The sequence below is a fragment of the Triticum aestivum genome, chromosome 1B, assembly GCF_018294505.1.
Source record: "Triticum aestivum cultivar Chinese Spring chromosome 1B, IWGSC CS RefSeq v2.1, whole genome shotgun sequence".
NCBI classification, from domain to species: Eukaryota; Viridiplantae; Streptophyta; class Magnoliopsida; order Poales; family Poaceae; genus Triticum; species Triticum aestivum.
Genome location: NC_057795.1, coordinates 616,115,817 through 616,133,395, shown reverse-complemented (window position 1 = coordinate 616,133,395; position 17,579 = coordinate 616,115,817). Strand labels below are relative to the sequence as shown.

The 17,579-nt window shown below is 49.2% G+C and overlaps 1 protein-coding gene across 1 annotated transcript; it reads left to right on the top strand.

Annotated features, from left to right (window-relative positions):
• Positions 1-13,842: 13,842 nt before the first annotated feature.
• LOC123097216 (bidirectional sugar transporter SWEET6a) lies at positions 13,843-15,950 on the top strand. The gene is made up of 5 exons (XM_044518932.1): positions 13,843-13,989; positions 14,070-14,286; positions 14,385-14,546; positions 15,302-15,421; positions 15,513-15,950. Exons 1-5 carry the CDS (start codon positions 13,910-13,912, stop codon positions 15,675-15,677), a joined length of 744 nt encoding a protein of 247 aa, XP_044374867.1. The 5' UTR covers positions 13,843-13,909; the 3' UTR covers positions 15,678-15,950.
• Positions 15,951-17,579: the final 1,629 nt, after the last annotated feature.

The following is a 17,579-nucleotide window of genomic DNA, read 5'->3' as shown; positions in this document are numbered from 1 at the left end:
AGATACCTCTTCGAAACACGGAGTGACGAATCCTAATCTTGATCTATGCCAACCCAACAAACACCTTCGGAGACACCTGTAGAGCACCTTTATAATCACTCTTTTACGTTGTGACGTTTGGTTGCACATAAAGTGTTCCTCTGGTATTCGGGAGTTGCATAATCTCATAGTCTGAGGAACTTGTATAAGTCATGAAGAAAGCAGTAGCAATGAAACTAACACGATCATAATGTTAAGCTAACGGATGGGTCATGTCCATCACATCATTCTCCTAATGATGTGATCCCGTTCATCAAATGACAACACATGTCTATGGTTAGGACACTTAACCAGCTTTGATTAACGAGCTAGTTAAGTAGAGGCATAGTAGGGACTATATGTTTTGTCTATGTATTCACACATGTACTAAGTTTCCGGTTAATACAATTCTAGCATGAATAATAAACATTTTTCATGAATTAAGGAAATAAATAATAACTTTATTATTGCCTCAAGGGCATATTTCCTTCAAGTTTTCTCTAGGAACATATCAAAAATAGGGGAGCTACAACGTGAGCTATTGATCTACAACATAATTTGCAAATACTATCTGGACTACGTTCATGATAAATTAAGTTCAATTAATCAAATTACTTATTAACTCCAGCTTAGATAGACATCCCTCAAGTCATCTAAATGATACGTGATCCAAATCAACTAAACCATGTCCGATCATCACGTGAGATGGAGTAGTCATCAATGGTGAACATCTCTATGTTGATCATATCTACTATATGATTCACGTTCGACCTTTCGGTCTCAAGTGTTCCGAGGCCATGTTTGTACATGCTAGATCGTCAAGTTTAACCCTGACTATTCCGCATGTGCAAAACGGTCTTGCACTAGTTGTATGTGAACGTAGAACCTATCACACCCGATCATCATGTGGTGTCTCAGCACGAAGAACTTTTGCAGTGGTGCATACTCGGGGAGAACACTTATACCTTGAAATTTAGTTAAGGGATCATCTTATAATGCTACCGCCGTACTAAGCAAAATAAGATGCATAAAGATAAACATCACATGCAATCAAAATACGTGACATGATATGGCCATCATCATCTTGTGCTTTTGATCTCCATCTCCAAAGCAACGTCATGATCTCTATCATCACCGTCTCGACACCTTGATCTCCATCATTGCGTCGTGGTCGTCTCTCAAACTATTGCTTCTACAACTATCGCTACCTCTTAGTGATAAAGTAAAGCAACTACATGGCGTTTGCATTTCATACAATAAAGCGACAACCATAAGGCTCCTGCCAGTTGCCAATAACTTTTACAAAACATGATCATCTCATACAACAACGTATACTCACATCATTTCTTGACCATATCACATCACAACATGCCCTGCAAAAACAAGTTAGACGTCCTCTACTTTGTTGTTGCAAGTTTTTTGTGGCTGCTACGGGCTCCTAGTAAGAACCGTTCTTACCTACGGCACAAAACCACAACGGTGATTTATCAAGTTTGTTGTTTTAACCTTCAACAAGGACCGGCCATAGTCAAATTCGATTCAACTAAAGTAGGAGAAAATAGCAGACACCCGCCAGCCACCTTTATGCAAAACTAGTTGCATGTCTGTCGGTGGAACTGATCTCATGAACATGGTCATGTAAGGTTGGTCCGGCCCGCTTCATCCAACAATACCGCCGAATCAAAATAATACATTGGTGGTAAGCAGTATGACGATCACCGCCCACAACTCTTTGTGTTCTACTCGTGCATATCATCGATGCATAGACCTGGCTCGGATGCCACTGTTGGGGAACGTAGCATGCAACTTCAAAAAAAATCCTACGCTCATGCAAAATCTATCTAGGAGATGCATAGCAACAAGAGGGGGAGAGTGTGTCCATGTACCCTTTTAGACCGAAAGCAGAAGTGTTTGTTAAGGCAGTTGATGTAGTCGAACTTCTTCTCGTTCCAACCGATCAAGCACCAAACATACGACAACTCCGAGTTCTACACACGTTCAGCTCGATGACATCCCTCGAACTCTTGATCCAGAAAAGTGTCGAGGGAGAGTTGCATCAGCACGACGGCGTGGTGACGGTGATGGTGAAGTGATCCACGTAGGGCTTCGCCTAAGCACTACGTGAATATGACCGGAGGCGTAAACTGTGATGGGGAGCACCGCACACGGCTAGCAATCAATGATGTGTGTTCTAGCAGTGCCCCCACCCCCCACATATATTTAGGTGGGAGAGGGAGAGGGGCATCAAGGGGCGCCCCAAGTAGGAGTAATCCTACTTGAGTGCCTCCCACAAGTCAGCCTCCCCCCTTCCATAAGTGTCGGAGGGGGAAGGAAGGAGGAGGGGAGGGAAGGAAGGGGAGGCCGAATCCCTCCCCTTCCTTCTCTCTTCCCCCCTTTCCTTCCCCCCCCCCCAATTCGGCCTACATGGGGCGCACCAGACCCTTAGGAGCTGGTCTATCCCCCTCTTGGCCCATTAGGCCCATGTAGTTTGTCGGGGGTTGCCCGGAACCCGTTCTGGTTACCCGATACATAGCCAGTACCCCCGGAACACTTCCGGTGTCCGAATACTATCGTCCTATATATGAATCTTTACCTCTCGACCATTTTGAGACTCCTCGTCATGTCTGTGATCTCATCCGGGGCTCCGAACAACATTCGGTCACCAAATCACATAACTCATATAATACAAATCGTCATCTAACGTTAAGCGTGTGGACCCTACGGGTTCGAGAACTATGTAGACATGACCGAGATAGCTCTCCGGTCATAACCAATAGCGGAACCTGGATGCTCATATTGGCTCCCACATATTCTACGAAGATCTTTATCGGTCGAACCGTTATGACCACATACATTATTCCCTTTGTCATCGGTATGTTACATGCCCGAGATTCGATCGTCAGTATCTTCATACCTAGTTCAATCTCGTTACTGGCAAGTCTATTTACTCATTCCATAATGCATCATCCTGCAACAAACTCATTAGTCACATTGCTTGCCAGGCTTCTTATGATGTGCATTACCGAGAGGGCCCAGAGATACCTCTCCGATACTCGGAGTGACAAATGCTAATCTCGATCTATGCCAACCCAACAAACACCTTCGGAGATACTTGTAGAGCATCTTTATAATCACCCGGTTATGTTGTGACGTTTGATTGCACATAAGGCATTCCTCCGGTATCCGGGAGTTGCATAATCTCATAGTCGGAGGAATATGTATTTGACATGAAGAAAGAAGTAGCAATAAAACTGAATGCTCATTATGCTAAGCTAACGAATGGGTCTTGTCCATCACATCATTCTCCTAATGATGTGATCTTGTTTATCAAATGACAACACATGTCTATGGTTAGGAAACTTAACCATCTTTGATTAACGAGCTAGTCTAGTAGAGGCTTACTAGGGACACGGTATTTTGTCTATATATCCACACATGTATCAAGTTTTCGATTAATACAATTCTAGCATGAGTAATAAACATTTATCATGAAATAAGGAAATATAAAATAACAACTTTATTATTGCCTCTAGGGCATATTTCCTTCACATACACTCGATCAGTAATAGACTAATACAACAAGTACCTAAGAGTCTTCGAATTCGTACCGTCCGCGAAGGGGGCTTGGCCCTAGGGTTCCTCTTCGGAACCTCTTCAGATGCAATAGATTCCTCTTCGGAATCTGAGTTGTCTTCAGGCAGGACCAACTTGGACCTGCACTGCTTTTTCGGGGCATGGGGAGGCTGCTCCTCCTCGGCATTTTCCGATGCCACCCTCTTCCTCGTGCGGGAGGAATTACTCTCCTCCTTGTCCTCTTCCTGCTCCCACTCATGGGAGGAGGGGGCTTGGGTGTCTCTGGACTTGGTGTCCGAATGTACTCTCGGTCGGAGGCCTTCCCTGGCCTTCCTTGCCTCCTGCTTCTTACTCATCTCTTTCCTTCCTGGCACCTTGTATGGTGCCACAGTCAGCATCTCCTCTAGTAGGGCCGACCTGGGGTCTTCAGGTAGCGGGGTCGGACCATCAATCCGCGTGGCCTTTTTGAGCCAGCCCTGTGAATATAGGGAAGTAAGAGTCAGATCCCTTGCTAAAAGGTAAATATCCAAACATAAAAGGATGAAACTTCATTACCTCTTTAGGAGGATGTGCGGCATCAAGGCCGATGTCCTCCTCCTTGGCCAGCCACTCCTTCTGAAGCTTGAACAGCACCTTCCACAGCTTGTCGTGGGTGGTGTCGTAGAAGCGGTGCACGGTGACGGGGTTTCCGGCTTGTAAGCACATATTGGGGTGTCTCGTTGCTGGCACGGGAGGAGGCGGCGATAGAGCATCACTTGGACCACATTGGTCAGCTTGGCACCCGCCCTTTCCATGATGACAATGCACTTCTGCAACAACTCCACCTTCATGAGTGACCCCCAGTCAAGACCCTTCTTGGTCCACGAGGTTAGCCTCGCCGAGGGCCCGGATCTGAATTCGGGAGCCGCCACCCAAGCCGCATCACGTGGCTCGGTGATGTAGAACCACTCCTTCTGCCAGACTTTGACGGTGTCTATGAATGTGCCCTCCGGCCACTCGACCCGGGCGAGCTTGCTGACCATCACTCCCGCGCAGTCCGCCTACTGGACGTCGACGATCTTCGGCTTGACATTGAAGACTTTCAGCCATAAGCCAAAGTGTGGCTGGATCAAAAGAAAGGCCTCGTAAATGACGATGAAGGTCGAGATGTGAAGAAAGAAATTCAGGGCTAGATCATGAAAGTCTAGCGCGTAGAAAAACATCAATCCCCTCACGAAAGGATGGAGCGGGAAGCCCAATCCCCAGACAAAGTGGGGGACGAACACCACACGATCGCCTGGCCGGGGCATATGGATGGCTTGGCTCTCCTCTAGAGCCTGTTGTGCGTCATCGGCCAGGAGGTAACCGGCGCCCTTCGGGTCATTGGTGTCGTCGTTGGTGATGATGGAGGCCTCCCACTTGCCCTTAGCACCAGATCCGGCCATGACCAGATTAGGGGAAGTGGCTGGGAAGAAGTGCTTGAGGAGAGGTGGTTTGTGGCGATGGAGCTCTGAAGATTAGGAAAGTGATGGCGAGAGGAAGAAGCCATACACTAATAGCGGTGGTCATTCCCCTTTTATAAGCTATTGTGATACCAAATGTCCTTTTACTGCGCCACAAGCCTCGCCACTTCCCAATATACTCGTGACATTATGCGCAAGTGGGAAAATCAAAATCATTGATCATATCCCTTAAACAGCAGGGCACGATCCCCACCTTGATAAGATGTGCCAATGGAGGGACTGCCTCAAAACACGCATCAAGTACTCACAACGGTTTGGCGTTTGACACCGGTCATGACATTTCACCGAAAGTTGTCAGGCGAAGGTACTATTCACACTTGAGCGGTTGTCCTTCAAGGCTAAGTAAAATCGATAATTTGGATTCTAGATACAACTTAATGGGGCACATTGTCGAGCTTGGTCGAATGGCTTTTAAAGGCTCGGCCAAGGGAGAGCATTCCGAACACACAGGGGGATAAGAACTCGCCCGCAAGCTGGAGACTACAGTTGTGAAAGCTAGAAGGAACCGGCGTTGGAGGCTAGTTCAAGGGCTACTGAGGGAGTCCTGGACTAGGGGGTCCTCGGGCTGCCGGCCTATCTCTCATGGGTCAGACAGTTGGGCCGCACTACAGCTGCTGGAAGGCCGGATTATTGGGTGGCGTCGTATTCGGACAGGAGATCTTTGGTGCATTGGTGTGTACTCCAAGCAAGATAGAAGATTCGGCGTGCTTATTCCCTTGTTGTAACCGACTATATGTAACCCTAGTACCCCTAGTGTGAATATAAACTAGAGGGTTTAGTCCATAGAGGCCAGAACAATAACCATCATCCTACTCGCCTAGGTTTAGTTCATCTGGTCTCATGATAGATCGACTCTGTAATCATCCTATACACTTCTATCAAGTGGGGCGTAGGGTTTTACCTCTTAGAGAGGGCCCGAACCTGTCTAAACACCATGTTCTTTGTCCCTTGTTTCCCATTGATCCAAGATCCACAGCTCGGGACCCCCTACCCGAGATCTGCCGGTTTTGACACTAACGCCACCCTCTAGACATATTTTGATCCTACAATAATCATTGTAGTGAAAATCATCTACTACTACTACTACTTCTGCTGTTGCTGCTGCTACTGCTCCTGATGTTGGTCCTCCTCCTACCGTTGTTGCTGCTACTATTGCTGTTGCGACTGCGACTGCTCGACCTTGCTGCCGACATTGGTTCCTGTGCGATGGCCGAAGCAAGTTTTTGTGCCCAACCTCTTGGTGGCCACAAACCTTGGTGACACCAGCGGCGGTTGGATGCACCGATCAAACGTGCGTAGGGGTGGCTAGAGACGGGGTACGAGGCGCCGAAGTCGCATCCTCACAAGCGTCGTTGCGGTCGCCGTCAACTTCCTCGCCCGCTTGTCAACGGCTGGAGCTGCGAGAGGGCCACCTGCCGGAGCCGGAGTCGCTGTGGTCTTGCCACCGACCTTGCTGGCAGCCTTGGTTGCCGGTGTGGTAGTCCAAAGAAAGTTTTGGTGCCCAACCTCTTCCTTTGCGGACGGCGGCGCATGGATCGTCTCCGGTGGCGATGGCGGAAGAATCTTGCAGCTCCATTTTGGCCAGAATCGATGGCATTGTTACTGGTGGCGACGAGAATGGGCGGCGGCGTAGGGAAGTGGTGTGCGGGGGGGGGGGGGGGCTGCAAGTTTTACTCTAGGAGGCGTTAATCAATTATATTCGAGAGAGTGGGGTCGCTTTTGCGGCCGACTCTTAAATTGTTTTTCTTAACGGTTTGATTGCTTAGGTGCCGTTAGAGGAGTAAAATGGCCAGTTATAGGTTTTTAAGGGGTTTGTTAGAGATGCTCTTACGTTGTTGGGACTTAGGGGAGCTCATGCAACGTGCAGTGCTACAGTACATTTTTAGCAATCCCTTGCCGTCGTATGGAGTGAATTGTAGAAAACCACCACATTGAAGCATAGGTTTGCAGAAAACACTCATCTACGAATTTCTGCCAGAAAACACTGATTTCAAGTTTAATCTTTTGCAGAAAACACTGATCAACAGCTTAGGCTGTTTTAAGCACAATTATGACAGGTGGGTCCCATATTTGCTGACGTGGTGTAACGGTTCATCTCAAATGGCGTTAGACAGTGGTTAGTGTCGAATTTACAAAATAGTCCCTGATGTTTTGCATAGACACCCTTCATTCATAATAGCAAAAAGCAATCAGCCCCCGATCTCGCCCATCTCGCTCATCCCCACAGGCGCTCCCCGCGGGGCAGTGCATGCGCTGCACTGCTGCTGCTCACCTCGACGGCCACGCCTACACCGCTCCTCACCGGCCTCGCCCGCGCCCTCCACCTCCTTGCGGGTCGTGCCTGGCCAGCGCCTGCCACACGCTGGAGTCCGTGGCGGCGCCCTCTGCAAGGCCGGCCCGCACGTCGAAGCAGCACTGCAGGTCACCATGGCGTCCCTCGAGGAGGAGTTCCACCAGCGCCTGACCAGCGGTGAGGAGGAAAAGGCCAGCGGCAACTCTGGCTTCGCGCCCGCCACGGCCACGGGCTAGTCCAGGTCGAAGTCGGCGGCCACGGTCGAGGCGCGCGGGTCGACCGGAGAGACGACGGCCACTCGGATCTAGCGAAGGAGACGACGGGAGTGCTGGCCGACGAAGGCCGTGTGCTCCTGCTGCCTGCATGGGACGGCCATGTTCCTCCTGGCCGCTGAAGACTGGCGAGGCAGCGAGGATTTGGGGGGCAGCTCGTGCTGCCTGCTCCGGCGGCACAACTTGTAGCAGAGAGAGAGAGAGAGAGAGAGAGAGAGAGAGAAAGAGAGAGAAGCCAGGGGAGGAGAGGAGGGGCGGTGTCGTGAGCAGGTCTGCCGGCGGCGGGGCCAGTGGCTGCTGGCGGCTGGGCGCGTGAGCACGCACGGGGGAGAAGGGTGTGTTGGCTTTTTTGTTTGTTCAAGGAGGTGTTTTTGGCAAAACAAAACATCTAACAACATCTAGCCCGAACCGTTACGCCACGTCATAAAAAAGGGCCCCACATGTCATAATCGAGGTTAAAATGCCCAAAACAACGAATCAGTGCTTTCTGCAAAAGATTAAGCCCAGAATTAGTGTTTTCTAGTAGAAATTCGTAAAAGAGTGTTTTCTGCAAATCTATGCTTCAATGTGATGGTTTTCTGTAATTCACTCCCGTCGTATGATAGACCTCGTGCAAACTTCCTTCGAAGTATATCATCTCACAGCGAAGCCGGGAGCTTGAATACACTCATGACGCGAGCACGGCGTGGCAGGTTACTCAGTTCGTTGGGCTTCAACTCCGATGAAATTTGAACGGAGGAAGAGTAACTAACTCTTAATCATTTTTTTTAGAAAAGGGGTATTACCCCGGCCTCTGCATCCGAAAGATGCATACGGCCTATAATAAAAACCAAAGTAGCCACAATATCTGAAGGTACAAAAAAAGAACAAGCTGCTCCAGCGAGCCAAATCAAAAAAAGCCACAACCGGCTGGCAAATAAAATAGGAGCACTATATGCCTATCCTATTACATGACCGCCATCCAAACCGGTTGAAAATACCCCGAGCTACCATCTCCCATCGGGTAGACGCAGTAGCCAAACGCCCCCTGGCCTCCGTCGGAGTGAGTAACGACCACATACGGATCAATGCTGTGGCCCTGAAGATAACCTGCAAAAAGTGAAAGTTTGTTTTTCTGTTAAAAACCAAATCATTTCTGCAGTTCCATACCGCCCATAACAAGGCACACGCTCCCACACGAATGTGTCTTGCTACATCCAAGTTAACCCCATCAAGCCAAGTTCCAAATAACATATTGATAGAGGTAGGTGGAGTAATATTAAAAGCAATATGAATCGAACGCCAAAGAATCTTAGCCAGTGGACAATCTAAAAAGAGGTGCCTTATAGTTTCGTTACAATCACAAAAGCTACACCTAGCAGAACCCACCCAATTGCGTTTTGCCAGGTTATCTTTTGTCAAAATCACTTGTTTATGCACAAACCACATAAACACTTTGATACGCAAAGGTACCTTAACTTTCCAGACGTGCTTCGAGCAAGGAATGACACTAGTGTTTATGACATCCAGATACATGGATTTCACCGAGAACCTGCCGTCCTTAGTCAATTTCCAAAACAATCTATCTGGCTGTTGGGACAGCTGGACATCCATCAACCTTCTTACAAGATGAAGCCATGCCTCCCACCGATGGCCTACTAGCGTCCTCCGGAAGCTAATATTGAGAGGCGTGGACTGTAAGACATTTGCAACATAGGCTTCTCTACGTTGAACAATGTTATACAGAGTAGGATATTGAAGTGCCAGAGGCGTCTCCCCAAGCCACGTATCCTCCCAGAACCTCGTATTAGCCCCATCACCGACTAAGATTTTCGTCCTGTTAAAGAAAAGGGGCTTGACTCTCATCAACCCTTTCCAAAACGGGGAATCATTCGGGCGCACTGTCACCTGAGCCAAAGTTTTAGCCTGAAGATACTTATTCCGTAGAATCTGAGCCCATGTAGCCTCTGTCTCAGACGAGAGTTTAAATAGCCACTTGCTAAGGAGACATCTATTCTTGATCTCTAGATTTTCAATGCCTAGACCGCCTTGGTCCTTCGGCCTACAGATGATATCCCATTTTGCAAGCCTATACTTTCGTTTCAACTCATCATTCTGCCAAAAGAAACGAGATCGATAAAAGTCTAACCTCTTCCTGACCCCCACCGGAACCTCAAAAAAGGATAAAAGAAACATGGGCATACTGGTTAAGACCGAATTAATCAGAATTAATCGTCCTCCATAAGACATGAGCTTCCCTTTCCAGCAGCTCAGTTTCTTTTCGAAACGATCCTCGATGCATTTCCACTCCTTGTTTGTCAGCTTACGATGGTGAATGGGTATACCTAGGTAAGTAAACGGTAGCGAACCCAACTCACATCCGAACAATTGCTTATAAGCCTCCTGGTCCTCATTAGCTCTCCCAAAGCAAAACAGTTTGCTCTTATGGAAGTTAATCTTGAGTCCAGACAATTGTTCAAATAAGCACAACACAAGCTTCATGTTCCTTGCTTTCACCAAGTCATGCTCCATAAAGATGATAGTATCATTGGCATACTGCAGAATGGAAATACCACCATCAACTAGGTGCGGAACCAAGCCCGAAACATGCTCCGCATCCTTAGCCCGACCTATTAAAATGGATAACATATCAACCACTATGTTAAATAGAATCGGTGACATGGGATCTCCTTGCCTTAGGCCTTTATGTGTCTAGAAATAGTGACCTATATCATCATTCACTTTAATCCCTACACTCCCTTTTTGCGTAAAGGACTCAATCTGGTCTCGCCAAGCCTTGTCAAATCCTTTCATACGCAACGCCTGTTGAAGAAACGGCCATTTAACTTTATCGTATGCTTTTTCAAAATCCACTTTAAAAACCACACCATCTAGTTTTTTGGAGTGAATCTCATGGAGCGTTTCATGCAAGACGACCACTCCTTCAAGGATATTTCTGTCTGGCATGAAAGCGGTCTGGGACGGTTGCACAACAGAATGCGCAATCTGCGTGAGTCTATTCGTCCCAACCTTGGTGAAAATTTTGAAACTGACATTAAGCAAACAGATAGGTCTGAACTGCTCAATGCGAATAGCCTCCGTCTTCTTAGGAAGAAGGGTTATTGTTCCAAAATTGAGCATGAACAAATGAAGTTGACCATTGAACAAATCATGAAACATCGGCAACAGGTCACCTTTAATAAAATGCCAGCACTTTTTATAGAACTCTGCCGGAAACCCATCTCGTCCTGGCGCTTTATTGTTCTTCATTTGTGAAATAGCCTCAAACACCTCTTTCTCCGTGAAAGGAGCAGTCAAAATCTCATTCTCTTCCGTCTCGAGTTGGGAAACATCCTCAACTCTTGACTCATCCAGGGACACGAAACTCTCTACCGGAGAGCCAAACAACTGCTTATAATAGTCGGTAATGTAAAGTTTCAGGTTTTCCTGACCAACTATCGTCCCTTCATCTTGTTCTAATTGAAAAATTCTCTTCTTACGATGCTTTCCATTAGCAATCATATGAAAGAATTGAGTGTTGTCCTCTCCTTGGACAACCTTACGAACCTTAGGTCGCAAAGCCCATTTCAATTCCTCCTCGCGGAGAAGTGCTTTCAACCTCAACTCGGCCTCCACTTTAGCCTCCAGCTCGAAAGTATCTAAAATAGAGGTTTCAGCTTTTAACTCAAGGGAGTGAATGAGCATAAGGAGTCTTTCCTTCTCAGCCTTATATATCCCATTCATGTGCTTAGCCCATCCACGAAGGAACCTTCGAAGATGACGAATCTTGCACTGCCACCGCTCAATGGGTGACCTTCCCCCCGAGTCTTTAGCCCACTCTCTAGCTAACAACTCGATAAACCCTTCTCTTTCAAACCAGGCAAGTTCGAAGGAAAAGATATTCTTATTACCCATATGAGTTTGAGCTCCAGAGTCGACTAGTAACGGAGTGTGATCCGAGATACCTCGTGTCAATGCCTGCACCGTTACCAGAGGAAACTTCTGTTCCCAATCGACGCTCGCCAAAACACGATCGAGCTTCTCAAAAGTCGGAACCGGTAGCGAGTTTGCCCAAGTGAACTTCCTACCCGAAAGCTCTATCTCTCTGAGATCCAAGCTTTCTATGATAGTATTGAACATAAATGACCATCTGCCGTCAAAATTGTCATTATTCTTTTCCTCCTTTCTTTGAATGATGTTAAAATCTCCACCCACTAGGACAGGTAGTTGCTCGTTACCGCAAACACGGACTAAATCAGCCAAAAAATCTGGTTTGAGGTCTGGTTGCGCAGCCCCATAGACTGCCACCAAAACCCAATCAAACCCATCCGCTTTAGTTCTGACCCGAAACTTTACCGCAAACTCACCCAGCACTACACTCCGAACCTCCAACGTCTCGCACTTAACCCCAAGTAAAACCCCACCGGATCTTCCTCGAGGTGGGAGACAGTGCCAGTCAAAATCAACCCCCCCAGATAAGGTACTAAGAAATTGTGGAGAAAAATTACCTCGTCCAGTCTCGGACAAAGCAATAAAGTCTAAATGATGTTCAAGAGAAGCCTCTGCTAGAAACCGTCTTTTAGCCAAGTCCTTAAGACCTCTACTGTTCCAAAAGATGCCTCTCATAGTTCATCAAAAAAAATTTAGAGGTACGGATCCTAGCACTTCTACGCGCAACCGACACCGGATAAACCTTCCGTTTCCAGGTCCGTTTAGGCTGAACGCGAACATCAGAGGGTTCGGCACGTTCGGAATGATCGTCAATCCCCAAGGACTCATCCTCAAGGTTAGAAGTTTCAGGGAGGCCATACTCATCCTCCTCCTCCGCCTCCTGAACCGCAGGATCGAGATCAGCACACAAGCCATCTAGAACTCTAACCCCAAGCGCATCAATCTCCGATTCATTCATCGGCCTAACCGCCGCCAAGTTACGAATCAAATCTAACGCTCGTTCAGCTTCCAGATCTAGCATATCATTAACAGATTTAGAAATCTCTAGATCATTATTACCCAGAGATACTCCTAATTGGTTCGGATTTTGCACAATCTCATCACTGGTAAAATGCAAAATAGAATTAAATTTGTTAACAGACATACCAGTAGAAAGCTCGACGTCACGCAGCTTGGCCGCCCTCAGCGCGCACCTGAGCTGCATGTCATCAACATCCGGCTGCTCCTGCAGTCTCCCGCTGACCCGTCTCCCTGCAGAGACAGGATCCGGGATCCCACCGAAAGTGATGACCTCCTCGCGAGAAGCTGCGCTAGGGGAAGAGCCTCCTGCCCGTCCCCCAATAGCGGTGACCAGCGCCGGGTCCACCGGAGCCTCGTCCAACGGCGATGAGAGCTCGCAGGGCCTATGGGCTGCCACCCCGCCGACGCCCGCGACCGGTAAACTCAGCCTAGCGCGGTCCAGGGAGTCCGGTGACGCAGCAACCGAACCATCCAGCCCGCCCTCCAGAGCAACCGAAGTGGAAACGACGGCCTCCTGCGCGCCCGCTCCCCCTCGAACCGGCGACCTCACCAAGGGGGGCTCGCCGACCCTTGGGGCCGCCAGCATCAAGGTCTCAGAGGGCCGAACCTCCTGCTGGCCCTCTCCTCCCAAAACCACCGGCTTGGCCGCCTCAGCCTGTGTCGAAGGAGAGGACACAACCGATAGCGGGCCATCCTGCCCTGAAGCACCTCCGCCATCAGCAGATCTCGACACCCGCATACTGGGCGCCATGGACGCAGAACGGACCCTGTCACACAACACCCTCGGCGGAGCCGAGAATGCTCCAAAAGAGCCAAACTGAAGAGCGGTAGTCGGAACTGTCCTGGAAGTCCCAACAGGGGCGGAGTCACCATTATCCGACTGCCCCGAAGGCCCCTTAACCTTATCATCATCACTCTTAGCTGTATCATCCTGGTTCCCCGAACCCCCTCCGCCCTCAGAAGTGATCATATTATCGTATATAAGAGATTTAACCACCTTCCATAATCTGTTTGGATTTCTTCCGGTACGACAATTCCAGATGAACTTGGACCGTAGGGAATATCTAACTCCTAACCATATCAGAGTTTACCTCCATTCGTCAAAAAAAAAATCGTGGTTTACCTCCACGTCAGGAAAGCCATATCCGATAGCAACTCCTTACTTGGGGAGGACGAACCCGCCCCCCACGACTATATAAGCTCTGCCCGGCCTCCCTGTTTCGATCACCCCGAACCCCATTCCCCATTCCCCAAGTCGTTTCCTCTAGTCGAGCTGTGTTCCCGGCGATCAAGATAGCAAGATGGTTTCCACCGACGCCGCCCGCAACATCGTCGGCATCGTCGGCAATGTCATCTCCTTCGGGCTCTTCCTCTCCCCTGTGTAAGCCTCCACCCTCTTCCTCTCATCCCGTCGCCGCCGCCCTCCGCTGGTCTAATCTAATCTGATGCTTGTCTGTGCAGGCCGACGTTCTGGCGGATCATCAAGGCCAAGGACGTGGAGGAGTTCAAGCCGGACCCCTACCTGGCGACGCTGCTCAACTGCATGCTCTGGGTCTTCTACGGCCTCCCCATCGTCCACCCCAACAGCATCCTCGTCGTCACCATCAACGGGATCGGGCTCGTCATCGAGAGCGCCTACCTCATCATCTTCTTCATCTACGCCACCAGGAACACACGGGTACGTAGTAGTACTGTCTCTTTTCGGCGTTCATTTCTGTATGTATACAAGATCTGCCCCTAGCTAACCCATGCATGCCCGTGCGTGCGCAAGTGCAGCTGAAGATGCTCGGCGTGCTCACCGCCGAGGCCTTGTTCATGGTGGCCGTGGTGGCCGGCGTGCTCCTTGGCGCCCACACCCACGAGAAGCGCTCCATGATCGTCGGCATCCTCTGCGTCATATTCGGCTCGGTCATGTACGCCTCCCCGCTCACCATCATGGTACGTGGTCGATCCATCGCTTGATCCACTCATCAATCCTCGATCCGTTTGTTTCTATTTCTATATACGGCGGCGTTGTTTACTTTGGAATACAATTAATGGAAAAGGATAAGGTACACGCACCTTCCTATTTTAAGCATCCTATCAAACCTGTCTAAACAAACTTGCTGCCTTTCTGGCCAAATCGTCATGATCTTCGCACACCCAAGTTCTTTTACATGATGTTGCCTTGCATGCATATATGTTAGGTCAAAAAGCATACAGTTTATTCACCACAATAGGCAACACACAGCCCATACGTGTCCTCTGCTTATATATCTGTACTTGCATCCCGTGTAGCCAGCCAACCATGCATGCTTTCTGTTGCTCTCGCCAAACTCTCGTGTTGGCTGTTGAGTGACGGGAAGGATCGGAAAGAACGGTTCACGATCTAACTAAAAACTTTCATCTAGCACTTCATCAGATATGTGTGATGCCTAGGGATGCATGCATATAGTGTTGTAATCTTTGCATCTTGTGGTCCTTCCCTTTTGCCAACTCTATGAGGTGATGATGTTGTAATTAATGGAAAAGGATACGGTACCAGCCAGAACATTGGCTCCATCCCGTGGGTCATGGGTCCAGGTGGTAGAGTTCAACAATACTCCAGTTAATTAGCCAGTGAATAAGTTTCTCATTAATCTATACCATATACACTTTATGAGACGTGTGCTTTTACTAATTAACTGGTGAACGTTATATTGTGCTGCTTGCAGGGTAAAGTGATCAAGACCAGGAGCGTGGAGTACATGCCATTCGTCCTCTCCCTGGTGAACTTCCTCAACGGCTGCTGCTGGACGGGCTATGCCCTCATCAAGTTCGACCTCTACATCACGGTCAGTACTACAATCGCATCTTCGAAGCGCCAGAGAAACGATAACTCCCTGCATCGATCTAACTACAATGTCCTCTTTTCATTCCGTGCAGATCCCCAATGGCCTCGGTGCAATCTTCGGCCTCGCCCAGCTGATCCTCTACGGATGCTACTACAGGTCGACTCCCAAGAAGGGGAAGAATGTCGAGCTGCCTACCGTCAAAGTCACAAAGAACAGCGTTGGCGGCGGCAGGGTCTCGGTCACCGTTGAGAAATAAGCTTGGCTTGCAGCAGCAGGCCAACCGTCGCCAAGTGATCTAATCAAGCCGGCGGCAGAGAATTTTAGCCCGTGGTATTTTGGGTAGTAGTTAATTTAGCACAAGATATTTTGAGTAGTTAATTCCGGATGATGGTGCTGGTATCTGTTAGATAGTTTGAGTGTGCCTGTCCTTTAGTTTCTTGAAACATTGTCGTCTGCCCTAGTGCAAATTCGAAGTAACTATACACTCCAATTGCAAATTATAAATATATATGTGCCTGAGTTATCGCCATGTTTGTCACGCGATCTCTCATACTTTTGCGTGATATGCATGATATGGCGTGTACGATAAAATCGACCTTTGGTTGGACCGGCCAACATGACATGCGGTGATTAAGTATTTTCTAGGACTGTTCTTTTTGTTGGGCCTCATTGTATCTGGGTTTATCCCTGGCACTTGGAATCCATAATCACATCTGCTATCTTCCACCCCTCAAAAAAAAAAATCTGCTATCTCCCATAGAAGCGTGCATACAGTCTACAAGCAGCACCTTGGATGACTTGTTGCTAAAAAACGATAATTATGCAAAACAAGATTTAAGCCAATAGTTGTAGCAATACACTTGAGGGTGAAACTACTACCATCTTGTTGTAAATACGTTGTTGCTCTTGTTCAGACATTCAAAAATTGGGACCTCTTTATTACATGTATATGTTTCCATTACAATATGATCATTTGTCCAAGCTCTTTTCACAACATGATCTTCTTCTCTGAGCCCAAAACCTTCACTAAAAAACTCTTCATCCTATGGACTAGCCCATCAGAGGCATTTCAGTAATAAACCCATATACAGATCTTCGTTGTGTTGATAAACGATCTAATCCAACATAAATAACATGCTTAAAACCAAAGGTGGCAAGTTGGTTTAAACCTCATTACTGCCATCCGCTTCTCCCCATCCCCTTACCGCTCTCACTCCCTTCTCCCCATCCCCTTAAAGCATCTCCAGCCGTTCGGCCCCCCAGAGCGTCAAAAAAGAGCGGTCTGGGGACGAACCGGCGCTAGATTGGCCCCTGGGGTTCGGTTCGCTCCCAGTCATAGGCCCACGGTCGCCGCGAGTTCGGCGAAGTTCGTTTCATATTTTTTGCAAACTCGGCGACTTTTGCAGGAACTCGGCCATACTTCGTCAAAATTTGTACAAACATGCAAGAACTACGCCTAACTTAAAAAACAACTAAAAAGTCTAGTCGCCGCCGTCGCCGCCGCCGTCGTCTACATGCCGAGAAGCGGGTGTAGTCGTCGTCGTCATCGTCGCCGCCGCGCGCCTCGCCTGCGGCGTCCCTGCTACAGCCCTGGTCGGGGTCTCCGACACGTGGTGGGGCGCTTGACGGCCCGGCCTCGCCCTCGTCGTCGCTGTCGATGACAATAACGCCGCCCTCCTCGGCGCGGCTACGGGCCTGGGTCTCCAGGTACGCCCGGCGCTGGCGGCGCACCTGCTCGCGGACGTAGTCCTCCTTCGCCCATTTGAGGGCGGACTCGTCGTCGGGGGCCACCATGTCGACGTGATGCGGCTTCACATGGAGCAAGCCCGGCTCGGGCTTCGGCCGGTCCAGGCGCAGGGAGCGCCTCGCCGGTGCCGTCGCAGGTGGTGATGGCTCGTTGATGATGAAGGCGCCGCTGCGAGCGCGACGCCCGAGCGGTGTCCCCTCCAGCTCGGGCTTGGCGGGGCGGAGGGCCGGCGAGCCGGAGCCCGACGACGAGGACGACCCTGGCTCCATTCGCCGTGGCATCCAGGAACTGCCGCGGCGGCGAGAGAAGGAGGACTGCGTCGGGTACTCCAGCCGCGACACGTTGCCGGTCTCGATGTGGTCGAGGACGGCATCGAGTGTGCGGCCGGGGACGCCCCACCACTCGCGCCGT

What these genes read in the sequence shown, in the direction of transcription:
- LOC123097216 (XM_044518932.1), top strand. Translation starts at nt 13,910, where the DNA reads ATGGTTTCCACCGACGCCGCCCGCAACATCGTCGGCATCGTCGGCAAT. An exon ending in ACGCCACCAGGAACACACGG is followed by an intron (nt 14,287 to 14,384) that starts GTACGTAGTAGT and finishes GCGCAAGTGCAG; the next exon opens with CTGAAGATGCTCGGCGTGCT. An exon ending in AGTTCGACCTCTACATCACG is followed by an intron (nt 15,422 to 15,512) that starts GTCAGTACTACA and finishes CATTCCGTGCAG; the next exon opens with ATCCCCAATGGCCTCGGTGC.